Source organism: Egretta garzetta, unplaced genomic scaffold (genome assembly GCF_000687185.1).
Source record: "Egretta garzetta isolate BGI_Z169 unplaced genomic scaffold, ASM68718v1 scaffold23, whole genome shotgun sequence".
NCBI classification, from domain to species: Eukaryota; Metazoa; Chordata; class Aves; order Pelecaniformes; family Ardeidae; genus Egretta; species Egretta garzetta.
Genome location: NW_009259237.1, coordinates 511363 through 533603, shown reverse-complemented (window position 1 = coordinate 533603; position 22241 = coordinate 511363). Strand labels below are relative to the sequence as shown.

General features: G+C 35.4%; 1 protein-coding gene across 4 annotated transcripts in view; it reads left to right on the top strand.

Moving 5' to 3' along the window:
• Window positions 1-22241, top strand: part of CDH8 (cadherin 8) — a 149735-nt gene that overhangs the window by 86843 nt on the left and 40651 nt on the right. For 3 of the 4 annotated variants that reach the window (XM_035891509.1, XM_035891510.1, XM_035891511.1), the window contains 3 exons: window positions 2463-2650; window positions 5415-5668; window positions 12773-12909. In XM_035891509.1, coding sequence (XP_035747402.1) covers window positions 2463-2650; window positions 5415-5668; window positions 12773-12909 — 579 coding nt within the window. Of the gene's footprint in view, window positions 1-2462; window positions 2651-5414; window positions 5669-12772; window positions 12914-22241 lie in introns of all 4 variants that reach the window. The other variant, XM_035891512.1, reaches the window with a different exon arrangement.

The window sequence follows — 22241 nt, the reverse complement described above, 5'->3', positions numbered from 1 at the left end:
AGGAGCGAATGCATATGGAGATAAAACTGTACTGTCCCTGACAGTTTACTCAAATCTGTTCTCCTGTAGTTTGGATACAGCAACATACTGACTGGGTAGCATAGGGAAGACTGCATCACAGATCCCTGAAATGTATTTTCTATATGGAAAATATAGATTAATCTTCCTTCAGCAGAGAGTGACTCTGAACCTGTTACAGCTAGTGCATTCCAGTGCAGAATTCAACCTACCGTCTAGGAACAACCACCCTGTTATAACACTGATAGTTAGGCAACGTCATTAGAAAAAAACCTGCATGTACTAAGCTTTGTATTATGTGTATACTGCATTTAATGAGGGTGAACCATAATAAATATTGTAACTGGATGCTACTACAAATTCTGCCTTTTAAAACTAAGTATTCATAGCATGCTGCCTAGCATTACAGATTAGTCATGACTCTGGCCTTACACAAGATCTGATCAAGTCTTTAACATTTTTTACACCACTGAAGCACAGTTTGTATTTGCCTGGAAAGGAAAATAAGAAAGGATCAAACTTACAACAGAGCCTAACCAGAATGAAATAGAAATTCATAAGATGTAATACATGCTGCTTTCGCAATAAATTGTAATGAACTCAGAAAGCGGTGTGTTTTATCGGTTTATTGTTTCCAGGCAGGACAGAAATGTATATTTATGGTTTGATTTCAAAGAGCGTTAGCCTCCTGGGTTTTAGAAATGAAAAAGATGAACTTTCACTACTTCTGTGATCTCTTTGAAATAATTTTAGCAGCATTTTATAAGTCACAGAAGTTTTTAACCTGGCAGTTTACCATAGAATTGTACTGAGAAGAACTGTGTGCTGCTGTGAAAACCAAGGGTTTTCAAAGATGTGTAATGTGGATTTTTGGTCAGCCCTGCACTTTGGCATCTTGACAGGACAATTCATAATTCTTGAGAGCAATTTGTGTAAAAGAGTCAGCTGCATCATAATGATTTTTTTACAGTATTTGGTAAACTATCTTAATAAATCTGAGAGAAAAATACCAACTTAAAAATGCAATCAAGTGTGTCAGGAGATTCAAACCAGAAAGTGTGGACAGCAGTATAAATTATGAGCACATAATTTAGTCTCCTGAGGCACTTGATTGCTTTGGCTGCTCATTGTTTGTAAGCCATTATGAATATTCTTGAGGAATCTTGATGATCTCCAAATTATCTCTAATAACTTAGCTGAGAAACATTAAACAACAAAAAAAAAAGTCACTTTGGGATAGACTATATGTATAGTTAATATATGTATTTGTGAATTCCTCACAGTTTCCTTCCTACTTTCAACTGTTGCTACTGCAATCAGCCTACAAACATGTAAAGCAATAACTCCAGAACATTTTGGGTTTAGAAGAATACTACGTGCACGTAACAGTAAAAACCACACGTTGTCTTTAGAACAACTGTGAGGACAGAAAAGAACAAGTCTGGAACCCTTTGTCAAAAACTATTTTAATGGTCTTACCTGCTAACCTTGAATTCCTTTTGACTATTTAACTACTAAGTAGCACTGCAGTTGATTAACTCATGTATTAACCATAGCTTCAGTAAGTGTAAATTACCAAGAGGTTAAAAAATAGGCACCCCATAAAGAATTTCTGAAGTAAAGCATGCATTTGTCTTCTGTTTTTCAGGAGTACTGTTAAGAAATGGGAGATAAATAGCAGAATGGGTATTTTGAGTTCTCTTACTAAAACGCTTACCTAAAATAATATATTACAAGTTCTAAAAAGATTTTTGACACTTATTAGGTCAGAAGGTTTGAAGCAAGTATTATAGAAAATAAAATGCTGACAATTTGAATAGTACTTTCTAGTGGATTTTAGTCTTACCCTACGACCAAATAGGAAGTACGGTAATGATTGCTATGGAAAGTTATTGTTTCCCTTAAAACGTGAATTTGGGGAGTTTCCTTGAATGTTTCTTAATTAGTTTCTTACCACAAACAGGAGGTGGAAGGGGTTAAACAAAACCAAATCAAAGGGTCAAAAAAATAGTAAAGATCTGAAATCGCATAAGGCATCTTTCAAGTACTAGACCAGTTTTCTACAAAGTAAAAGCCAAAGTTTCATAGCTGAATTCTAACTACAAGCCTGTAAATAAAACAGTAATTCAACAGTGTCTGCAGCAGAGAACGTTGCATGCTTTCAGTGTTGAAAGTAGCTCACTATGTATGTTTGCCAACACTAAGCATCCCTGCAAGGAAGAAGCAGGATACTACTGTAACGAAAAGAACATTCACATACAGTAAACTGAATATTCCTATATAAGGAACACATTTTGCTGCTTTCAGTAAATAACTTGTGTAAATGTCATTTGTGTCAGTTGCCCATCTCGAGAGTTTGCATTGGAGAAGCATTAACAAATGACGAGCACACCAGAGATACTGGAATCGGGTGTAATGTTTAGTCTTTTCTTCTTATTCGTAAGGTCTGTATCACTTCTCAGTAATGGAAGATGTTGCTCTTGGTGAACCAATAGGAAGGGTGAAAGCAAATGACCTGGATATTGGAGAAAATGCTAAATCATCCTATGATATTATTGAAGGAGATGGAATGGATATATTTGAAATTACTACAGATGCCCAAACTCAGGACGGCATTATTAGAGTGAGAAAGGTAAATGATATCTCTGTTAAAAAATGTTTATTGTGCATACAACTAGGCAGCCAGACTGTACTCTGTGACTAGATGCTGGATTCTAATGATTCTTTTATCTATGGATGAGGTGTCAAGCCAGTGAAGTGATAAAAAGGGATGTATTAGCCATGTCCCTCAAAACTGCCATTTAGGTGACATCTGGGGAGACGTCCATGGAAGTACTTTCAGTGCTGGGAATGTGTTAATCTTATCTGGGCTTCCATGTGGTCAAATCATATAGGTTTTACTTTCTTGGTTCCAAAGGAGAAGAGTAGATTAGAATCTGCTTTGTTAGCGGTATAAAATTCCGTAAAATCTTGGCTGAATATTCATCAAATACCTTTTCTCTATTTTTTCATTTGCTGTATAGCTGGTCAAATACTGTTCAGAGAAAAAAAAAATCATAGTGTATTATTTAAATTACATTATGTGTGAGAGGCTTAGTCTTCCACCTTTTCTCATGTTGAAGTCTCTTTGCTCAATGAACAGTGATTTCAGTGAACTTTACCAAGGGCAGTACCATTTCACATGAGAAGTACCAAATTCAGGCCCCAAAGAAGGCTACAACTCTACCTTTTCTATGCTTGCACAGTCTTGATGTAGGCAAGATGAGGTATCTGCATGTACACAACAGAAGGACCACCCATTTACTCAATTATATACAGAAATATTGGGAGAGACAGCGTATCTGGAATAAAACTTGGCTAGTAAAGTCAATGAAACATTAATTGCAGATTTAATTTTCATTGTTTTCTGGGGAAGGAGAAAAGAGACGATTCTCATGCTGTGTTCCAAAAAAGGATATGAATACATCTTATAAGACTGGCATAGAGGGTTTTAAATATGTAGCACAGAGCACTCTCAAAGAATCTTTGTTTAAAAAAAAAAAACAAAACAAAAAACCACAAAAAAAAACCCAACCAAAAAAAACCCCAACCAAAACCAAGAACATGACATTGCAGTGAAAAAAGAAGAATCCAGTGAGTACAGGTAATTAATATTCAACTTGTACCTGTAATTAAAGAGGTCAGGCAGAGTACCCATCAAAAGTTTATATTTTCTGTTTCTCAGTGAGATCAACACTGTAGTTGTATAATAAAATTATGCATATTTATCTAAATTTAGATCTGTTTTCCTAAAGAGAAAATTATGATATACATCCCCAATCTTCCTTACTGTTATTTATTGTATGCTGTGGCCTCTTTTGTAAACTAAGGCAATTAGCCTTTTGCCCCAGTTCCCTTGGCTTTATTTCATAACTGAATCTCTAACATAATGTTGTTTCATATATTCATTTTGACAGCAATAATCATTTCGGTTCTACTAGAGTAGATGATGTATGGAGGGTACTGTTCACCAACAGATTTTCTCCAGCATAAATTCATGGGGTTTAGACAATGCAGAGTAAATTTTCAATATGATATTCTGATTAAGCATGACTAAATGTATTGGGGTGCTGTCATTTCTGTAAAGCATATGAAAAGCAATTGAAAAAATTATATAGGAGCTATGATTGGCAAATTGTGAATATGCTGATTTATAAATCACCATTCATAATTACAAAAGCTTACTAATTCAAGAGCCGCTAAAGAAGCAAGGTTTTCTCATGTTTACTAGAATTTGTGAGAAAGAGCAAATCCCATTAGAGCTCGATTCATACCTGAAAAAAATCAACAAAATTTGGAAGTATACATATTGAAGGCTTTGACAGACTTCCTGAAGGTCCCTATTTGTGCTCTTGCTGGTATTTGCATTGCAGATTCAGAGTTTCTATGTCCTTTTCTTTTTATCCCTGGGACATTGTAATGCAAATCTTAATATCTTTCCAATGCTTGGCAATTTGCATCTTTGAAATTTGAATCATTGTGAGACACAAGAGAATTATATAGTGAATATACTGATGTGCTTCAAGACACAAACTTGAATCTCCTATAATGAAAAATTCTAATATTCAGAAGTGTCGCAGATTTGGTATATCATTCCTTTAAATCCCCAGTGTTTTCATCTTTTATGTTTTAATATGGAACTGCAAAAAAGTAAAAACAATGGTGACATGGCAGGTATATTGATAGAATAAAGTAATCGCTATCGTGTTTCTTTCTCTGAAAGAAAAATAAGATACAGAAATAGGAATTGCTACAGTTTTAAGAAATTCCTGAGAGATGTCTACCTCATTTACCCTTATAAACAGAAATGCAGAGTTACCTGAAGTGCAATAATACTGAAGTACTTTCTTACATGATTAGCTCTACATTTTTCCACATAATGCCTCTCATGTCCAACAAATAATAATTGCTAGTTCTTCGCATTTCTCACATTGTTCTGGAAGTAATAAAATATTTATTCTTTGTGGAGCTAGTATAATTTTTTTTCTTATCTGCAACTAACAAAGCACTGATTAAGTGCATGATTAGTATGCGAGTCGTGTCATCACCAACAAATTTGTAGTATTTATCTGATATGTAATTGTAATGGTATAATTCATGAGAGAGAATATTTTGGTAAATTTCTTGTGAAAAGCAAGAAAACAAAGAGTCTTGTTTTCTCTGAGGCTGGTTAATAAACAGATATCAATATATGCCTAGAAAATTTGCAGGTTGGATTTCTGGGAGTGGGAAGTGATTGCATTAAAACTCACTGAATGTGCTCAAATGCACATAACTTTCATCCATCAGCATTATATTCATTTGTTCTTTCTCTGTGGCCATTAGTAAAAGAGATTTATCTTTGTCATTCTTAACAGCCACTGGACTTTGAGACCAAAAAATCCTATACTCTGAAGGTAGAAGCAGCCAACATTCATATTGATCCTCGCTTCATCAGTGGAGGACCATTCAAGGATACAGCAACGGTAAAAATTGTAGTAGAGGATGCTGATGAGCCGCCAGTCTTTTCATCACCTACTTACCTACTGGAAGTGCATGAAAATGCTGCCATTAACTCTGTGATTGGCCAGGTGACTGCCCATGACCCTGACGTGTCTTCCAGTCCTATAAGGTAGTGCTGCTTTAAAGTTCTCTTTGAAAAAACTACTGGCAGAATACTAAGTATATTTTCCTATACATTGTATGACACTGTTCTCATGCCAGTCTATTTTTATGAAAGTACTTGTATAGGATTTGTTTTATTATGTTAGATTTATCAGTTCAGATAATTTTCAAAATCACAAAAATGCTCCTTGCCACACGAGTAGTCTTATGAAACAGCAGGTGTGCAATGAAAATAAGAAATAGGGTGTATGAGGTCAGATGGGGTTGAATCATCAATGTGTATCTCTGTAGTTACTTTAAATAATCCGCTAGTGTCTGCACTAACAATACTGAGTTTCTTCTGTGTAGCTGTAAGGTTTCCAAAACATATTTTGTATTCCCTTGGCTAAACCCATTCCTGGTTTAAAGACGGAAAATCAGAGATTATTATGCCCATATGACTTTTGCACCTTTGATTTACAGTATTTTCCCTTTTTGATCTAACTTGAACAAAATCTGTTATTCCACTTTCATCAGATCGGTGTTCTCTATCTCATTTTGATGAGCACACATCTTCCCCTCCCTCTTTGTAATGGTTAGTATGGAATGATGCAAGCGTTCCCCAAACACATTTTGCTGTGTATAATACTGCCTGTTAAAAGCATTATGAAAACAAACTCCAAAATGTCACATTCATAGTAAAGGTATATTTAGAGAAAGTCTATTTAATAATAATCATCACTGTATATTCTTGCCTTAGGGAATTTAAGCTACGCAAGCAGTCCTCAGCATTGTGAGGATGATACTAATTGTTATAATCTATCAGTTAAGACTATTTTCTAATCATCGTCATTTACATCAGGTTTGTCACAGAGCCAAACTTTAAACCTTTATTTAGGGGGCCTACATGTTGCATATCATATTCCAGTATTTTCAGAATTAGAAATTCAGAATTGCCAATGTGTTCGGATGGATTATAACTTGTGTATGAAGATGTTGGAGAGGGTGTTGGAGTCTCTCATTTTTAGGTCATCCTTTCAAAACTAGCTAAACGTAGCATTGACTGTCACAGATTTCTATACAAATTAATTGGATAATGTATTTTCTAATGCAGCACGCAACCCAGACGGTGTCAATAGGCACAAAATTTATTTTCTTACCAGAGAAGCTCTTGGGATGATCAAAGATGGTAATCTGATCTTAAAAATGAGAAATAAATGAGGGTAGTTACACAGGTTAGAAAAATGTTACATAAACAATTTAAGCAGTGACTCCACCCCTGATTTTATTACTGCTGTCCACTGACACCTGTGAAAAGGGGCTTGCACCGCTGATACAAAGACAGGATCTTGTGAAACCAGCCATGGTGGCAGCGAGTTGGCTTTCTTCCTTTATTCCAGCTCAATAGTCATTTCTCTTTCAGTTTAACCTTAGTTCCTTCTCTCTACCCTGTTTTGCTTTGCTCTTGGCTCAGTCCTGTGCTCCTCTGCCTCTTGATTGTGTCCCCTTTGTTCCTCATCTCAGCCTGGCTTCAACTCTGCTTTAGATTTACCTTGGCTATTTTTCCAGTCTTGTTCTGTTTCCCTGGAATTCTTTTCTAGTCCTGCCCTAAACTCCTAATAATTTAGACCAGCCACAAGCCTACCCATGTCCTAAAATTGAGCCTCTTTATTCTGTCCAAGCCTGAAAAATTTAACTATTACTTAATTCCATTTTTTTGATGGATTATAGATCAAGATATTTTCGAACTTCTAAAAGCAAAAATACTTTACACGTACAAACTGAATTAGAATGTTATTACTTATCAAGCCATATAGAAACAATTGATATACATAAAAGAGAATTGGCCATAATTAATTACATTTAAACAAAAATATTATTAATTAGTGTGACTTATATCTTCTTTAAAAATATTACATGCAATACATTATAAGATTTAGTTTTTCTATCGTATTGGCTTGATGGCTAATTAAGGAATATACAGAGCTCAATTTTCTATGCAACTTTTTTTTTGCTGTTTGCTCATTTGATTAATTTGGCTTTATCTGGGATAGCTCTGGTAAGTCCAAATTCCTTTTTTTTTTTCATTTCTGACATGAAAAATATTTTAAGGAAAAAAAAAGATTTCAAGTTAGTAATCCTGCTATTATGAGAGCAAAAATATTCATCAGAGGCAAGTAGGAGCAGAAATGCAGTTTCTTTCCAATTTGGAACAAAATTGGAAGATGGCAGGTTCTAACAAAAATATGTGGAAGCATTGTTTTGTTGGATTAGAATGTTTCACTTTGATTGTGCATTTCAAGTGTTTATTCTGTTATTGTATCACATACATGATACAAATTTTATGTACATGTTCTATGATACACTTTCAAAAATACTAAACAAATTAAAAGTTTGAAAACCAGAATTAAAACATTCTGTTCTAAAAATAATGGACTGTTCTAACCTTGCCTAGCCATTTTTAATGTATTTTTTTATTTAAAACAGAATTTTATGAGACAACCACCAATTGCATTTCAAGGAAATTGTATTTTTCAGTAGATACCTGTTTGATCAATATTTTGGTTAGAGCTTTTGTGTACATTTGTTATAAAAACCCTAGCAACGCAAATGAAAATATGAATTGCCTTGTGTGCTACCAATACCACATCTGCTGCACATTAGTCTTATACACAAAAACTCAGGAAACTCAAGGGTATTGCAGTACCATAAATGAAATAAAAACTTAGATACCTCCGAAAGTGGAAGTAGTCTGATAATTGTGTCATGAGACAAGACATTAAAAGAGTTTAAAAAAGAGGATATAGAAAACAGCCTGGAAAGAAGCTTCTCCTACTTATTTTTTTTTTTTTTTATTTTATTTTAAAAAAGTTTAACCTGATTTCTATCTAATACAACAGTACTTTGGTTTTTATGGTTGCTTAGAAGAGATGAAACATATTCTCTGATCTTTCCATCACTTGATCTAAAAGGTATGAAGCCCATCATAGATTTACAGGCAGGTGTATAGATGGGTTACCAGTCTGGTTCTGACTGTGCCCACCTTATGGAAATACCTGCAGAGGGTATTTAGCAGTGTCTTGTGTCAAATGTGGAGTTTTGGCAGTCATCATTAGTCTGAAATCTCTGTTTCAGCCAAAGAAATTTAGGCACCTTTAGATGGGTGGGACTAGAGGATGCATATGTTAGATGGGACTTTTCTCATTGTTGTTGAGCCCTAACTGTGGATAATCAAAGGCATCTTTGAATGGCTAAGTGATAATGTGATATTCGGCTGAGTTATGCTTTCATTACGCCTTTCTCCAATGAATATGAACTACCTCTTCATATCAGTTGTTAGGTTAGTCTAACTATATCGTATCTCTCATAGCCCAGTGTTTTCAAAATAAGTAGCAAGATTTATTTATCTTTATTTGCCTTTCTGCTGTGCATGTTGCTTAAGGGCCTGGCTCACTTTTAAGCCTGATGATGAAAAGGATTTGTGAATTTGGCTGATAATTGTCAGCACGGTCTTTTTCTAGCCTAGTCATTTGAGAAGCATGTGTCGGCGGTTGACAACTTACCACAGCCAGACCGCGTACATCTCTCTTGAGAAAGGGACCCAGTGAATTCAGCTAAGCTAGTTGTAAAGCTTTACTGTAGTTTATTTAGCAAGGGTGGTACATTCTGGCTTATAGTATAATTGGGCTTGAAAGATCATTATCTATTAGCATACAAATCTGTTGATTCCAGTAGTACTTATTCCATGTTTCTGTTGTTTTATAACCGTGGTCCACTTATCTGCAGTAAATTATCTTGGATAAAGCATCATTCAAGTGCGTAGAAAAAAAGCATGAGTAATAATCTTTCTTCCTATACTGTATCTGCCCTCCTATAAATCGCTGCCCTTCAGTGTCTTTCTCTGTGGAGAGATAAGCTCTGCTGTGGCAGGTTTTCCCCGTTCATATCGACAGAGATTTCATCTTTGGCAGCAGTTGATCATTTTCCTAATTCACAGCAGGCCTTAAAAACCTAGATACGATTATTTTCTGCCTCCCTAATGGTACAGCTGTTTATCTGTTACTAAGTAGCATGTCCGATCTGCCTGGCATTAATAAACAATGGTGATTTACCACTGATGAGGTATCAGTACTGTGATTCAAATCTCAGCAGGTGCAGCAAAAAAAGGATTTCTGCTCTTGTTTACATTGGTGCAAATAAGAATAGATCAAATTAAGTCATAACAGCAATAGCAATAGTGCAGGAGCAGGATTGAGAATCACTTTAAGTCTTCTGTTAAACCACTGTGGGGTTGTTCCTATAATTGCCATTACAGACCCATAAACTAACCAAAACTTTTCAATAACCTGTTCTGGGTTTATGGCAATTTCAAAAGACATTATTTCCCAAGATATTCTTTTCTCATTTTTAGAGAAATGTATGTTTTATGTATAGCTTATGGATCTGACAATGCATTCCCATTAAAAAGAGTTACAATACCATTATCATGAGAAGGAAACTGCAAATGTACTATTAGTTTTCCCAGGTTTATGACACTACAGATTTTATTTCTTATTTTTGTACCAAATATTTATCAAATTAAAATCAGGAGAGGGCTTTACCTCTTTGTAGTCTTGTAAAGCTATGTAACTTATGTTAAAAATCTTTCATTTTGAATGCTGGTTTTGCGTTGTGAATAAATACTTCTGGGATGAGATGAAATGCAATATAATAAACTCACAGATGTTACACTCACAGTTTTATAACTTCAAAAAATGTACTGCAAGAGGACTGTGAGTGGAAGTTTAAAAAAGGATTGATCCTTAGAGAAGAACTGTGCCTTATCTCACTGGAATTTATGTCAAGCCCAGGTCAACTAAACATTAAATAGCATATAAGCTTTTCATATTTTATTTCATTTGTCAACTGTAAAAAATTCATAAATGTTTGATATCAGCAGAGTTCTTTCTGCATCATTACATAAACATCAAGAATTAAAAGATGGGTTTAAGTCATGATATCTTAAAGTTATCTTCATTGCTGTCTGTCTTCTGTTTTCTTGAGTGAAATCTTAAACCTGTGAAAGTCTGTAAGATATTTTTTACTAACTTCACCAGTACCAGAATTTTACTTCTAATACTTTAATTGGAACTAGGGAGACATCAAAATAAGGTTAAGATACATTTTCAAAAATGATTGCCTGAAGTTAGGCACCTACAGCTTGATTCTTCCACACAAGTGACCTGGTTTTCAGAAGCGCTGAGGATAGTGCAATTCCCATTAAACCATCAAGAACTGAATATGTGGAGCTCACTAGAAAATCAGTTTACTTAAATGTCCAAAGATAGATGCATGTGCCTAGCTTTAGGCACATGTATTTGGAATTTTACTTCCTGGTTTTTGTGGTACTCTTCTTAACCAAACTACTAATTTCTAAGTGAGTAAAACTAGTTCTTCTCAGAGTTTAAAACCAGAAAACTTAAATGTCTAGTAAATCCCATTTCCTAGTTAAACAGGGGGGTTCACTCTTAAGTCCATTAGCTGTTAAGTACCTTACCAGTGTGATCATGCTAGCCTTACCTTTAGTAATAGAGTCTTCGAACTTCAAGATTTTGATAAATTTTCATAATTTAGAACTGATTTTTTTAAAGTGACTTGTATCTAGCTGGATGCATTGCACAAGCAATGTAATTGTAATGTATCTTCATTGTAAATATGAAAATATCTGACACTGAAATAAAAAAAAGAATGCCGTAATCCTAAGATTTGAAATCAGATCCTAATGCTATGTCTATCAAAATCAACTGTGTAATGCTGGAACGAGTTTGAGTGCATCAGTATATGTTTATTGTCGCATATAAAAGAACTTCCGAATCAGAACCTTTTTGGGAAATGGCATATGATAAAGCATAAACCAGAATGGAATAACTGATTTTCAGATAACTGTGCCATTGTCACTGTAGCAAAATATGCTCTTATTCTTTTATCAGTGAATTTAACAGCATATTTGCAAGAAGTAGAAATGTAATGAGAAACTGACAGTCACTTTCCTGACCACTATATAATGTAATCCAGTCTGATACTGTATCCTAACTCACCCTATTATGCCTAGATATAATGCAGAACAGATGTAAAAAATGTCAGCGCATGCTGTTAGGTTCTGTAATACATAGACACAAAGGCTTAAAAGGCTTTTATATAAATCCACAATTAGAATTCAGTAAAACCCCTTGAAGTCAATTTTTGTTGAACCATATCAATAGTTTATCACTAAACTCTCTCATTTCATACCTTTCCTGTCAAAAAATTGGAAGGCTTAATTTTGTGATTTATTTTCTTTTTGCGAATAATACATTAATAAAATAACTCTGTGGAAATGGAAAAACATAAAATCTTTCCTGGAGATCCTGTTCTGCATTTTAGACCATCATCCCGCTTAATGCACTGTTGGAGCAAGCTACTGCAGCTCACTTGTGTTGTCAGGTTGGCTCTGGTTAGGCTGCATAATTTACCTGGACGTTCATGTTTGCAAGCTCTGGCTACCTGTCAGATGAAACTTGTTTTGTTAAAAATCAGTGATGTCAATCCATAAAACAATCAGTCCTTCTGCGTTTGAAGTGTTTTGTAGGAAAATGGTGATTCACTGCGTTCTGCCCATGGAGCTGCTTGAACCATGACCAAATAATATGCTTGGTGAATAGTTCATGCTTCATTAATCTGAAATTTATTGGTAAAATAATATTATTCAGCCCTTTCTAAAATAACCATGAAGCCCACCATTTTTGTGTGCTTAATACATTACTGTTGAATTTATCATCAGTTACTGTGAAATACCGTAGAAACTGTCTAATAAATGTGATGGATTGTGTAATTAACTCTTGATCAGCACCGTTTTTCAAAGATGTTACCCAGTGAACCTGAGGGCATTTTATGACCTTCACACTGGGTATACAGCTAATTACTCCTTGGGCAATCATTATTAAGTTTTTTTAGTCTCAGTTTGTCATTTTGTCTTATGAATTATTATGCTATTGAGCTTCTCAATCCATTTGGCTATAAAACTGCAGCTCTCGGGGGGCTCCCTAAATTGTCTCATGATTATATGGATTACACCAACTTCGTTAAGTAGATTACAGGGATGTCTGTTTTGTAGGTTTTCCATTGATCGCCATACTGACCTTGAGAGGCAGTTCAACATTAACGCAGAAGATGGGAAAATAACTTTGGCAACACCACTGGACAGAGAAACAAACACGTGGCACAACATAACTATTGTAGCAACTGAAACTAGTAAGTACTTGTGTGTACTGACTTTTAGTTCTCTTGGGTTTAGAATTAATTTTAACAGCATGTGCAGTGGAAACTGTATGTAATTCAGTACAAAGTAAAACACAATGGATTTTTAAAGTACAGAATTTTGGAAAAAAAAACTTAATTTCTGCTGAAGTCCCATTTCTTTTAGTTTTCAAAACTGCATTTTTTTCAGTGAACACAGTAGTATAGATTTTGAAGAGATACATAAATACGTTTGTACAGGGTATACAGGGTAAATGTTAAAAAATGCTTAAAAAGACCAAAACCCAAAGCCTTATATTTAGTTAGTTACATTAAGACAGAAAAAATGAAGCTTTGTTATTGTAGATGTAAATTGTAGACTTAACCCAGAAGTTCTTTAACGCTGAGTGATATTATGTTTCAGTACCATAAATGATTAAGCACATGGGTAATGTTGCATAAAAGTAGTCCTACTTCATCCATGTGAATAACTTTACTCATATACAGCTATAGACAAGAACATGGACTGTTCAGATCCACAAAACTGTAGTGACCGGTCTGTACACCTAAGTCAGTGGGAGCCAGGAGAGTCACCCTGTCTGGGAATACGGGTCCTAGATTTTAATTAAGAAGAATTCTTGATTAATTTGGAATTGTAAGTGCTGATGCCAAGATCACATATGAGAATATAATTTATTATTAATATTAGCACTGTATTTTCGACTATACTTTTGACATAAACATATGGCAGCAAAAGAACAGAGTCAGAACACAGGTCTGTCATCCCATGTCGTCTTCTTAACTGAAACACAAACTACGAAATGTTTCTGCTGACGTATCTATTCTGCAATCAATGTATATGCATAATTTCTATACGTGCATACACACATGACACATTGTTGTAAGAATATTTGTCTTCAGAGCCTGATGATCAGTGCTGCTAATTCTTGCATGTAGAAAACAGGGTGATGTTAATGCTTGCTTTTCCCCGAGAGTATCTTTTTTAAAGGATATAATATTATGATACAGAACTTTTAATACTCAGCTTAAGAATACTGTAGCTATGAACAGAAGGAGTGGGAGGGTAAACCATGCTTATTTAGCCCATTTTTGTTGTCTGATATTTTTCTGTGGTACTTGTTTTCAAAAGCAAGCACGTTAGGAATCTGTGACAGGTAACTGAAATGGCATACATAAATGAGAAAGATAGGTCTGAGCATAAACTAAGCCCTCAACTTACAACCCCTGTAAACTGTATTCCTATGACCTACCTTAATACTTTGTGTATTTTATTGCCAGTAGTGCCAGCAGTGCCCTGTTAGATACTGTTAAATCTTGCAGGCAAACACTATGTTGATAAATTAGCAAGAATACTTTCTGCTTGCAGGAAAGCCAAGTTGACACAGAGAATCAAACTACATAAGGAAAGAAAGTAAGCTCTGGTTTCATAAGGCGTGTTTTGCTCAGGTTGATATCAAGCCAGCTAATAATTTTGATGTTTTTAAGGGAGAAAGATATAAAATTTCCATACCCGTTTTCTCAAGACATGAGGAATGTCAGATCATGAGATTTACCAGTGGCATGGAAAGCAGAATTATTAGTTTGTGATCCAAAGCTTTCAGACATTGCAATAATAAGATGTAAAGTGAAGTAATTTTACATTTTGTTTCCTCCAAAAAGTCAAAAAATAACAAAATAAAAAATAATTTTTCAAGAAGCTCCTCCAATTCATCTTTGATCTCCCTTTTACGTGTGCATCAGAGCAAAGTTAACAGAAGTGCACTTTACTAAGCCACATCAGAATCAAGTCTGCCTGTTGCATCTTCAGACTTTTAAAACGTTATTATACTCAAGAACTTTGTAAGACATCAGCCTTGTCATTAGACTTCATGGGAGCCTCAGCATCTATCACTATTGTAAAACTGCCTCTTATCAGACTGGCTATGACAATAATAATGCCAATCTTGTTCTAAGCGTTTGTGTTTCTGCTGATGGCTTATTTTCACATTCCTAATATAATTATTTGACATTTACAGAAAACAACAGCTTAATTTCATGGACTACTATCTTTGCTTATTTAAGAGAAGTTATTTTTAAACTCCTTATGCAGAAACTAAATGTGTTCATGGAACTGTCGTGCAGGGTAAAACGGGCATTTTTAGAGCTTTTCTTTTTTTTTTTTCCCCCAACACAGTAATAAGCAAAATCTCTGTTATAAAGTAACAGAAATCTGTCGGGAGGCAGACACAAGCAGCAAATGAAAATACAAAGTGTGTCATTACGATGCTTTCATTGACAGTAATATTAATGGACTGCTGATCTCTCCCATAAAAATAAATCTGTCAGCACCATTTGTACAGGAGCATTTTCTCTTCCTTGGCTAGCTGCTTTCCGGGTTCAGCTCAAGGCTCCCCTCTATTCCTGTGGGGCAATGATCAGACCACTTCGTTGTCATTACACTTGCTTACTAATCATAAGCCATGATGCTGGTTTTTTTCTTCTTGATACCCAGCATGGTAGATCCTAAATATACTCTGATGTATCAACGCTTTCATAGATAAACACCAAGTTTTTGCCAAAATATAAATCACTATTTCAGAACTTTGTGCTGGTAAGTTACCTGCAGAAAAATTTGAGCTTTAAGCACAGGTAAATTTTGGCAGTTTTCTGCTGTCACCGTGACAAAGTTATTCTTTTGTATGACCCTAGAGATAATTCTTCAAATACCTCATCCATCTGAATCTTCTTTTGGTTACTAAAGACAAAACAATGCAAAGAGCAATCAGTGAAAAAGACTGGACTGACAGTGATTAACATGGTAGAGGTGATTTAGGTGACAGTTTCAGTATTTCAGATTTAGTTACACATTTTCCATGAATTTAGTGAAAAAACAGCAGATAAATTCATTCTGCAGCTTTGATCCTCTCAACTGCTACCCTTAAGTCTGTCTACTCTTAAATGTTCCATTCCTTTTGCATGTTTTTTTCTATTATATGGTTTCTTATACTTCTTTCTTACATTGTCAAATTAATTTTTGCTTCGTTGTTGTTCAACTTGTTTCCTCTCTGGTCATGTAGTAACTCCTCTATGTTGATGAATTATGTCACATGGATTTTTAAGAGAAGAGGATTTTATGAAGAACTTTGACCTCTTTGAAAGATCACTCTGAAATACAGGCTTAGGATTCGCAGAAGAAATATATGTGTTAACAGTCATGGCAAGAGGGATACTGAAAGTTACTGCACCTATGAATTGATTCTTAGGTTTTCTTTCTACATTGCCATACATCCAAGTTTACTCTGCTGAATGAGTCAGGAGCAGGAACATCTAGATGATTACAGGCTAGAGGAAGCAGGCTCACTGGCAAAATGACCTTTCCCTGAGAACGTACCTTTTGGTCTGTGGATGTAAAAGGTGAACTTTGTTTTCTGTCACTGACTCTAGACTTCAAATTCTGGACTAATGAGATTTCTCATTGTTTTGCTGTGTAGTTGAAACTTATGTAAGCTTAAAATTGTATCCCAAGGTTGGGAGGTTTATTTTAGCTAGATGCTTGAGAGAACAGAGATGGATATAGCTTTGCTTTGTAAGTCAAGGCTGATTATGCTGCTCGTATGTTTGGGCTCTCTGGAGCTATGACCTGAACAGGAAAGGAATCTGGGGGCATATGCAAGCATTCTCTGAGAGCCTGAATTGCAGTGCAGTAAGAATGAATGATTAACTTACAGGCGTTTCTTTTGGTGCATCTTTTTTGTATGTACAAAGGCTCATCACATCTTTGGTTCTTTGGTACTTTTTTGAAATGGAATTTTCTGCCATTCAGTAAAGTCTAGTAAAGTCAGGATCCTAATAGTTATACGTGATCCCATTCATCTGAACACACAAATACACTTTTTAGTTTGTATAGGTTACAATTATAGCTATAACCACTGTTCACATTGACATGCTTGTGTTGCTTGCATGGTTAGCAATTTTGCTGGGCAGCGAAGCAAAGCAGAGTTCAGGCTGGGCTAACCTCCTCAGTATTCTCTCAGTTTCTTGTACAGGTTTTGCAGTACTTACCGAGTTATCTGTTGTCAATGCGACTCAGCTACTAAAAGAAAATCAAATAACCGTGATTCATTTATCAGAACGTTTTTGCTACAGTTTGTACAGTTCTGAAGGGAGTTCAGAAGGACTGATCGTTCAAGCTCTCAGATTGTCATACATGTATAAGGCACATAATAATGAAACTCTTCTTTCTGCCTCTGGGTCCACGGATTTCCATTTCCATCTTCTAATGGCGGTAACAGCCACATTGCAGATATTTCCCAAGCATCCTTACTGTGTGTCTCATTATTACTAAGGAAATGCCCTTGTCATTGCTAGTAAGTAATAAATGGAGAACTAATGTAGTTTGAAACCAAAGCAAAGACTTATCTCAGAGAAGCTGTTTTAACTTAGGCAGGAAAGAAGTGTATTAGTAGCACAATTTAGCAGCACAACATTCCTCCAGTTTAAATATGAATATCCTGGTATTTGCGTTCTCGTTCCTCCTAAACTGTAGCTGAGATCTGCTTGAGATATAGGACTCTAGTGAATTCTTTGGAAACAGAAGGTATATTATAATGCGTTCACTACCAGCAGTGCTTATCTGGAATTCTCTTTTTAAAAAGTGAGGTAATCCTTTTCTCAAGAATATGTGTACTACATAGTAGAAGTTCATTGAATGATACCGTAGATTTCAACAAAAAAAAAAAAAGTCTGAACATATTCCAGTTGACAGCCTCAGAGATTTGTGAAGAACACACCAACAAATAACAGAAACCATGGCCCATAAACTTTAAAGGCAACTAAGTGATGATCCCTTTAAAGTCCCTGAGCTTTCCTTCACCTGACATAACATTGAGTGGGCTACTCAAGATTGATATTTTCTTCCTAGCCTTCTTATGACCATGTGCAGCACTGGATTCCCCAGGCTGCATTCAGGCCGAGTCTCAGTTACCGTTTGTGAGGTACCACCATGAGCATATTCTAGCATGGGCAGGCTCTTTTACAGATAGTATAGACTCAAGCCCTTTCAGACTTACTGGGAAATACCGAGATGAAGCGTGCGTCCGTTTGCTCTGTTGTATCAGATTAGAAGGCGGCTCTTCTAAAACTTCTCCCTCTTCTCACACTCTGTGCATCACATGCACAGACACGCAACAAATCAGTCCGATGGGGAATTCCAAAGCCAGTGCAGGGCTGCCTGGGAGAGGATATTTCTCTTAGCCTAGAGCAATGCTTTTAGCCAAGTTTTAAATCTCTGAATGAAGGGTTTTAATGGAATTTCTGTTTTCCTTATTCTCCAGGCACTGCAGTCATGGAGCTGTTATTTTCATTTTGATTGACTGCTTTATCAAATTATTCTTCACTTGCCAAACAAAGCACATACGAGTGGCCAGCTAAGCCCCTCGCCCAAGTACTTGGCAAAGTACCAGCACTGCCACAACTAGTAGAAATTCTTGTGAATTATTAGTCGAAGTAATAGATGAAAATATAGACAAGATCTTGAAACGTAAATGGTGATTTGACCACAATAAATATTTTCGAAGCATAGAGCATAGGAATCTCAAGGACAAAGCTGTGGGCTCTATCTGACAAAGGTAATTACCCATACCAACTGCATTCTTTAGAAATGAAGAAGTATGAGGCAATTTTATCACCTAATGGGAAAGGGCATAAAGCCAGAAAGACTCTTTATGGTTTACCAAGAATATAAATACAGTAATTGAATCATCACCCAGCACATGCTCTACTAAAGTTATCTATATTGTATATTCCTTTAAAAAATACAAGGACACTAATTAAAAAGTAAGAGAGATATAATTACTCTTCAGAATAAGCCTTCAGCTACAGTGTACTTTTTAATGCCATAGATACCTTTCCTCATGCTTTTGTTTGTTTAGATTTATTTAGCCTTTTATTGTAAAATTGACTATAGGCATTATTAGCAATAATTCTAAAATTTTAGAGAGTTACTTTGGTGCATCATATAATTATCTCTAATTTAGGGCTGAGTAAATTTCAGTAAGTTTTAGAAAGAGAAGGAAATAAGCCTTTATGGAGGTTTAAACAGGAGAACCATAGGAATATTAACCTTTTTCACTTGACCCTTTTTCTATGGCTTAGTGGAACTCAAACTAGATAATCCATCATTTTTGCACAGAAACACAGAATTTAGTAAGGTAGTTTTTCTTCATTTGCACATAAATACAGGGTTACACAGAGCTCCATAGATTCTAATGGGTTGCAGAGCATTTGCCGTTGGTCAGTGGAGGGCCAGCATATCACATAAAGACAGTTGGCCGTTCTCAGCTATGAAAATGCACTCAGGTGTATCACAAGCTTTCCCATTAGTGTTTTCCGCAGCTCAAGAATTGCAGGAGAGCTGATCCACATGGATAACAGCATGGGAGTGGCCATATTATGAGGAAATATGAATGGGAATGGAGTGTACTTATGAAACAATCTCTATATAAAATGGTCTCCATAGTTCAGGAGCAAGCATTAAAATTCAGGTTTGGGATGCTGAATAGAAGTTAGCAACCTCTGATTTCAGAGGAATGCATGTAAGGCAGCGGTGAATAAAGCACCTGAGTAATTCAGTGCAAAAAAAAAAAAAAAAGTCAGAGGAGGTAATAAACATAATAATGGCAAGGGAAAGGAGAGAGATTTGCATGAACAGTCTAACTTCTTTTATTTCTGGTTTCAGGGCATTATAAAGCCAGGCTAGATGTCTTAGCTCTAGATTTGCAAATGTTGATTTCACAAAAACATACTGGAATTGAGAACTCTGTTCAAAGCATAAAACACAAAAGGTTAGGATACTAGATGGTGTTTTAGAAGGGAATAAGGCTTTCTGGGGCACAAAACAGGTAAGGATTCAAGTAAGGAATACAAGGGCTGTTAGTGAAAACATACTTGACCAATTCATATGAAGTATGTTTGTTAATTACTGATAATATATAGTATATTAGCAAAATGAGTGCATTGTTGAACTGAAGAACTAACAATTGGCAGTCTGCACTTTGAGCATTTGCATTAGAACTTTTGAAGAAAATATGATTAATTTTAAAACTACTGTACAGTATTTATCTAGTTTGATAAGCTGAATTCATCTACTTCTAAGCAGAATGTGACTATCTAAAATCTCCACTGTTTTTTTTCTGTAAGGCTGAAGCATGAGATTAGGCCAGAGTAGAGGTTTGTAACTGAATATCATTTTAGTCAATCTTCTTTAAGGACATTTCTTTCTAGAATAAAGGCTCTGCTCCGTACCGTGCTTTGAGCTTCTAGTGAGGTTGCTGGATAGCAAAGACTGACAGTACTTCCTGGCTGAGAAACAGAGGAGAGGATTCTTTGAAGTTACATACTGTTATGCTAGGGACATCTTTTTGCTTCTTGAGGAAGGTATGCAAGTATGAATGGTTTGATGCTAAACTCCTAGAAACTGATTCAAATCCAGCATATCCAGCAGTATTTTATCTGTGAAGGAAACATAAGAGTAATTAAATTGCACTGTTAAGAAAATCAGTCCCAGAAAGAAATATGAGCTCTAAAAGTTATGACATTTAAATACTTTTATAATAAATTCTTGTTTAATAAGAATTTTTATGAAAGCATTTTGATGTTTTGTCTATTAGTAAGGGAGGGATTTCATTTGAGCTATTAATTATTTTACCTCAATCGTGAAATCATTTAAAATAAACCCCCCAAAATATTCCAGACATCTTGGCCTCAATCAGTTTGCTTATTGTTATTATTATTGCTGCTAGTCATTATAAAATTTCATAGCTAATTATAATTGACAATAAAACCTTGCATATCTAAGTCAATATTTTATAACATTTTAATATGCATGATGTATTAGCATATTAACAATATAATTGCTCTAAAGTGTGGGCCAGATTCCTGACTGTTTTATGCTAGCACAACTCCCTTGATTAAGCTGGAATTGAGCAACACAGCAGCAAATCATGCCCTCGTATGTTTGTTGTGTCTTAAAACTTTTCTTCAATCAGTTTTCTTCCTGCCTGTTCACTGGTTTATTTTATAAGGCAAATCCTTTTCTGTCACTTAATGGCACCATATTATTTTCTGGAAATTTTTTTTATTGTTTAGAAAATAAAACCTGTTACTTCCTCTCAATGATTAAGGCATTACACTACCTCACAAAATCTGGAATCATAATTAGGTTTGAGGTGCTGTGGTCCACAAGAACTAAAGATCCAGGAACATTTCATCACGCTGTTATTATTGTTAGGGTGTATAATAAAGGCAACAGAAAGACGTGGTTCCCTGTGCTCTTCTGTTGTTCCCTGTTTTCCTATCTCTTTTTTTCCTTCTGCCACAAGAAAGTGGAAAAAAACTTTTTTTAAAAGCTTTTAGTACACTCTTAGTTTTGCTAAAATGATGGGTCTGTAGAATAATGCTTCCAGAGATTACAAATGCTGTTTTGCTATTGCTTATTCTTGAAGTTAGGCATAATTTTTTTCCCTTTTTTTTTTTTTAATTTGCATTGATTTTTTTCACAAAATGTACCTGTGTAACTCCAAACATTTCTAGCTTGTCTGTCTTTATAAGTCCCCTGCTAATAGTTGCTAAAACTTAAACCGTTTTTTTATTTTTTGCATTTGAAACAGTTCACCACTGAAAAATGTAACACGGTTCATTTACTGAAAGTGACATAACAGCAAACTACATCCTGACTTGCATCCCTGTTAGAGACAACTAAGGCTCAGTAACAGTACTGTTTCAGAAAACACAGTACTATATCAGAAATACAGGTTGTTTTCCACCAGCATTTGTTTCAGTTTGGTCTCTGGATAGATGTGTGGGTGGAAGAATGTTGGCAACATACTTTTTTTTTTTCCCCTTAAGGATTTACTTAGGATCTGTGAATAAACCAGAATTGTTTTCATTGTCATAAACCTGACATGACTATAGCAGCTTCCAATACAACCCGCTCAAGCAGCTGTACTAATAATTTATTTTGAATTATGTATTTGTTTACTTGTATTGATGTGTCACTATGAATATAAAGCTCACTGTGGTCAAAGACAGATACGCAGAAGAACAGTCTCTAAGGACATGCTGTTTGCATCCAGAGCTTCTGACAAGGGACAAGTACCCGTAATTGCTACTCAAATTTTGAAAAGGTGCTACCATTTCTGATTAGGATGACCCTTCTAACTCTTTTCAAACCTCATCCCATCACTTTGTTCCCCCTGCTTTAACATCCCCCCTTCTCTCTCCTGGTGCATAACCCATGCAGTCTAATCGCTCTTCTATGCAATACGTAGGTGTGATGGGTTGACTGTGGG